Raw genomic sequence first — 6,000 nt, forward strand, 5'->3', positions numbered from 1 at the left:
CCCTCCTCATCACTAGTAGGAGAACCCCATCCATAAATTGCTAACAACTGACGAGCAGCATCGAAATGCTCGCAAACGATAGAAATGTCTCGCTCGCCAACTCTTAGCTAACTAGACACATGATTGTGCCGACTAGTCGAACTCCTATACTCTATCCCTGGTACACTGTCCAAAGGAGTAACCTCGGAATAGCTATCATCTGTAATACTCGGATCCTGGGACTCTTCTGTAAACTCTATCATATATGAGAGATCATCAACCCATTCCAACAAGAATGGTCGACTGGATATATGAACAATGCCCAACACAGGTGTGTAAAAACTAATTCCAACATCAAACAAGTTGCTGGCATGGATGAGAACTACACCTGGCAAACTACTAATCAAGTCCATGATGGTGCAATAGATACTACTACCAAGGAATGATAAATATCTCTGGTCAAAACAATCCCAAGTACTAAGATAAGGATCCCAACATCTAATCCATGAATGGAAACTAGCTGTCAATTCAAGTAAACTTCTCACCTGAGTATGTGAACAATACCAACTGACTTCACGCACCTGTCTACAATCTTTGAATCCGGAGTGTGAATGCTAGACATACTCATATCATCATCATGTGACTCAATTGTAAAAGAAAACTGAGTCCCTGCTATACGCGCTAACTTCCGAACTAAACTCACCTCAAGACAAAGCTCGTCCACGTGTCTCTCAGAATCCTGGAGAGCCAACCGAGTACACACCAAGGAATTTCGAGTATCCTCCAGCTCATGAAAAAGCCGGTCAACCTCCTTCTCCTCCTTCTTCACTGCATCTTCCTTGATCTATTGTAAGTCGTCACAAGAAGAACCTGTTGTGACTCCTTTCTGTCTCTCCTGCAGTTGAATCATCCAAATGTGATTCTCAATCAATCCATGTATCCTGTCATGATGAGATAAAGCCGTGACAATATCCTTGTCCCTTGTCTTCAGCTGGCTTGCCAAACCAAGTGAAGAGCTACTAGCCTCTATCTCATCTGAAGAAGCATCCAACTGTGCTTGATACTCATTTTCTGCAAAGTCCTGAATGCTCACTTTCTGATCAACTGTACTATCCTCAAACATGACAGTATCCTCAACTGCTGTAACTTCATCTAGCCCAACTGTACTGGAATCACTATCTGTGTCAATCATGCAATCCGGTGTGCCTATGATATCACCTTCTGATGCAATTGGCTCAACCTGCACAACATCTGAAACCCCTTCTGCCTGTGAAGATGATGCAGATAAACCATTACTTGAAGATGTGCTGAAGTCTCCCTGTATCGAATCTGCATGTCTGTTAAACTCCTCATACAAGTTTTCGCCTGTCATAGGGAAGGTACGATCCTTAGGCCTATCAAAACGTTCAATCAGTCTCTCCTTAAACTCCACATATGAGGTAATGTGTGCATGACCCATAGTGACCATACCATGATGCCACCACTCGTGTGCTAACCCATCCAGGTGAATTGCTACATACTTCATAGCTTCTTCCTCAGGCATAGGGTTCATTTGAAAGTATGTGTCAAGCCTTTGAACCCAAGCTCTTGCTGTAGACTTCTCCGAGCCATCATAATATGGTAATTGAAGTTTCCCTACTTTCTTCCGTAGCTCATAGCTCTGGTTCTTGTCATGTCCACGAGGCATATGCTTCATCCGCACATCTATATACTCCCTAAAGGTAATTGCAGCAGTAAAATCTGGACCTCCGGCTTCCCAATCTCTCCTCAGGTGGTCTTGTATATCAGTGATCTGGGGCTCTGGTACGGGCTGCTCTAGAGCTCTAGGAGAAAATGTTGGAACCATGGGCCTCGAACTCACTGTCCTAGTTTGCTGGGGTGCATGACCGAAATTGTTCTCAACTTGCTCGCCTCCATTATGTGCCCCATCCTGATTATTACCATTCTGATTATTTCCTCCAACCACATTAGCATTCAACCCCATTTGACGAGCCATCACCTGCATCATAAGCTCAAATCTCTGACTCTGGTCCTATGCTCTTTGCTCTGCTGATCGTTGTCCCTGTGCTGAGGTGTCTAATAATTGTAAGAATCTTTCCTTTCCCTGATCTGAACCGGCATTCATTTTGTCAAACATTTTTCTCTCTCTGGCTAATCCAAATTCCCTATAAGACCTCCACAGGATGGCAGGACTTATAGCTCTGATACCACTGTAATAACCCCAACAAGTTATAACTCCTTCAAACACCAAAAATCTTTATACTTCAGTTGTTTGACATTTCGTCAAACACTTTGCAAGCAAGCTCTGATACCGCTATAATAACCCTCCTCAAATCTGCCCTCAAAAAAAGCTGATGAAAGCTCAAGGAATTTTATCAAACAATTCACATGCAAGGGACGTATGACTGATATAGTATTTCAGCTTGCTTTAAATAACTTTTTTCCAATTTGCATCAGTGAGAATCTAGTGATAGAAGATTACAATGAACTACACAATGACCTAACATGAGTGTGCTCCTAATTTTGACAATATTCAGTGCATATATTATGATCTAAGCATGAGAAAAGAACACCAACAGCCAACTGGCATTTTTGCAAACAGTTGGTATGCAAACTATCTAGCTGATAAATAATGAGATTGAATTGCTTAAATGACACCAGCAACTATTATATTTTTTATTGCAATCAAATTTCTAATACAATGCTCATAAAGTATGGCCAAGACTTTGGCATTTACATGGATTACCAAAATGACAATGCTGGTATAATGCACACTTACAGCTGAAACTTATAATACCCTAAAAAAAACAATACTAAAAAGGAAACCTGGTTGTAGATGGCTGTAATAATTTTCCTTCAATGCTGCCCCTTCTGCTTTACTTTTTTGAATTGCTTTTTCGGCCTGCTTTTTCGGTTCCGCTTTTTCCACTTGCTTTTTCGATTCCGCTTTTTCCACCTGCTTTTTCAGTTCCGCTTTTTCCGCTTGCTTTTTCGATTCCGCTTTTTCCGCCTGCTTTTTCGGTTCCACTTTTCCAGACTGCTTTTTCGTTTCTGCTTTTTCGGATTGCTACCCTGTTGAATCTCAAGAACATATCTTTCAATGGCATCAAGATTTTCAGCTTGAAAGGATTTCGTCCTTCAAACTATTGAGACATAACCTGCAAAAAATTCTCCAATTTCTTTGATATTTCCAACCATGCTTAAAAGAAGCTCTTCCATTTCTTTTATAATGTTCTCACAAGAGCTCCATCCTTCGTTTTCTCAATGTGGGATAAAACATAACTCCCTTTATGTAACTTATGTCTCCAATGTGTTATAAAATAAAAGGGACTCTTTTAATTTAAATATTTCCCACAAACTATAGTCTATGTATTAATAAAGTTAAATATTTAAATTTAACTTTATAAAATAGCTTTATCAATGCAAAACAAATCTTATCAATGATAAACAAGTCTTCTTGCCGATTTTAAACAATTACCATCGACATACCGCTGCCACTGGGTGTCCACCCATGCCCAAGATGACTTACTATAAATAGTAAGTATGCCCAAAGTTGCCTCAAAACCCCTCAGAAAGACCTGCAACTGAAACTATTTAGGCCAAATGGCCTCTAAGCCCTTTTGATGTCCTGGTTAGCCTACGGGACCGTGGGGAAATAGGCTAACGACAACATCATGCTATGAATGCTAAAAAAAGGACATTACAATAGAATTCAGAATTACAATATGAAAACCCACATGGAAACCCACATGGGCCTCTTCCTTACAACACTCTGCTAAACAGAGCTGCTACTATCACCTAGAACTAGCCTAGACAACCTACCGGCCTTCCTTATATAGGCATTTTTCACCACCCAGAAAGGTTCTAGACACTAAGCCCTAACTCTTGAGGTTGAACAATCTCATAATTATATTATTTTATTACACTTTATTACATATAATTGACTCAAAACAATTTACAAATTATGTTTTTGGATGACCCACTTCTATAGACCATAACTAACAAACCGCTGACCTAATGGGCTATTATAACCCCTTTTCGAAAATGGCGGCTAAAGTTCTACAACTATGTAAAGTGCAAATGTCTATCAACCAAGGTTCAACCTCATTTTGGAGCCATTTAGGCCTTCATCGCTGAGCCTGAAGTTTGGATAGCCAAAGTTCATACCAGAAATCTCCAATAACTGCATTAATACATATGATATGACAATGAAACTCATCTGGCAGGCTGATATGTCTAACATAAACCTCCACACATGAGATTAGAAATCTGAACATATAAGACCCACTTACTAAAAATTGACAAGCTTCCACAAATAACAACTCTGCACAAATATAGCCCTCATTGAAAACACAAAACTAGAAATAGAAATATTTTTGGGTGATGCAAGATTGCCCTTAAACCAAGGATGCTCTTGCATCAAGAGGTCTCATGAACAAAACAAAACAAAATTGCTTCGAGATTATTTGTAGTCCTCTCCTAAAATATAGAAGCTACTACTTTTTGCAGTTGCATATTTGAGCCGGTAAAAATGAGCTAGGACTAGATATTGCCCCACCAGCTTAGAAATGTTATCTGCCATTTGTCAAATATCTAAGTTCAGATTTTTCTAAGAAAATAACTTTGATGAGAAGATGTTTCTTATTTAATATTTTTTATGCACAAAGTATGAAAAACAATTTTACTATATTCATGAGACTGCCAACTTCCTTTAATTTTGAAGTTTAAACTTTTAAGTTTAGTTACATTATAAAATTCATGGGACCAACAGCTTTAATATGTTTCTAAATTATTTCTAACAACTTCAACTCTATTTTGAAGGAAGCCCCCTCCCATAGAATCCAGCCTAAATCTACAAAATATATGATACAATCAAAATTTTGGAACTTAACTTTTAAGCCCCAACAATACTACAAAATTTATAAAACCACCAGCTTTAAAACAATCCTAAAAATCTTTAACAACATTCACTGAAATTTTTAGGACCGTTCCCCCTCCGTAGGAACCCAGCCTAATATCATGATACCACATATCTAACCATTGCCTAAAAAGCCACCACAGTTCCCAAATATCTTTCCAAGTATAATGGAAATGGCAACTTCAGCGTTGTACTGTTAGAGAATGGACACAGACTAGCAAGACAAATTTGTCTTACGAAAACTACACGCAATTGATAGAAATATCAAACTCTTATTGATAAACACATCAATCCAGTAAATTGTTACTCCAAATTTAGAGAAGTGGGCACAGATTCGTCGGGCAAATTCACCTCAACTAGACTTTCTTAATTTGTCACAATTATTGAACTCTGAATTCAGAAAACGAAAAAAAAAAACCAATCCCCGAATGTGTTCTTCTCAGTGTAGAGGCAATTAGACGACGATAGCCAGAAAATTAGACGCAAATGCGACTACAACACCAAATTGGTGAGGTCAAAATTACCTGGCGAGAGCAGAGAAGAGATTTTGCTGCTGCAACTAAATCCGATACTCATAGGCAGACACACCATGGTTTTATTTGCTAGTTTTACTGCTTCTGTTTTTTAAAGTTACATTTAGACCTCCATTTATTGTTTCGGATATTTAACGGCGTCAAAACAGCCGTTTATCATTTACGCACTAGAAGATGAGAGATCGAGGTATTTTAACGGCATATAAAGACCTCCAGAATGCGCTTCTTATCACGACTGAGGAATATGCTCTGGGGGCGGATATCGCATATTGCACTAATGTACAGCAGTGTTGGCCACGTCATATTTCTACATTTCCGCGTAGGAAAGAAAACCCACTTTCATTGGTGAACAACTAAGATATTATCCCAAAGAATGCATGTCTGCAGTTTTTTTTTCCCGCGTCTCTTTGTAAGGAATTGTAGATGTATAATGAATGAATGAAGGATCTTAATGATGTCCACGAAATCATCAATCTAAAGATCACAAATCAGAAGCATTAATCCAGATTCATTTCCAAATCCAACCTCCTACTATGAGTCTTGACAATCAAACCAACAATGTGTCGTATT

At 38.7% G+C, this 6,000-nt stretch overlaps 1 protein-coding gene across 4 annotated transcripts in view; it reads right to left on the minus strand.

Annotated features, from left to right (window-relative positions):
- Window positions 1-5,516, minus strand: part of LOC149541146 (uncharacterized protein At3g49140-like) — a 217,301-nt gene extending 211,785 nt beyond the window's left edge. For all 4 annotated transcript variants that reach the window (XM_089802135.1, XM_089802134.1, XM_089802133.1 and 1 more), the window contains exon 1: window positions 5,422-5,516. In XM_089802135.1, the coding sequence (XP_089658261.1) occupies window positions 5,422-5,488 (67 nt within the window). In that variant the 5' untranslated portion in view covers window positions 5,489-5,516. The remainder of the gene's footprint in view (window positions 1-5,421) is intronic.
- Window positions 5,517-6,000: the final 484 nt, after the last annotated feature.

This window comes from Cupressus sempervirens, chromosome 9 (genome assembly GCF_028749045.1).
Source record: "Cupressus sempervirens isolate cs-2001-9-10 chromosome 9, ASM2874904v1, whole genome shotgun sequence".
NCBI lineage: Eukaryota > Viridiplantae > Streptophyta > Pinopsida > Cupressales > Cupressaceae > Cupressus > Cupressus sempervirens.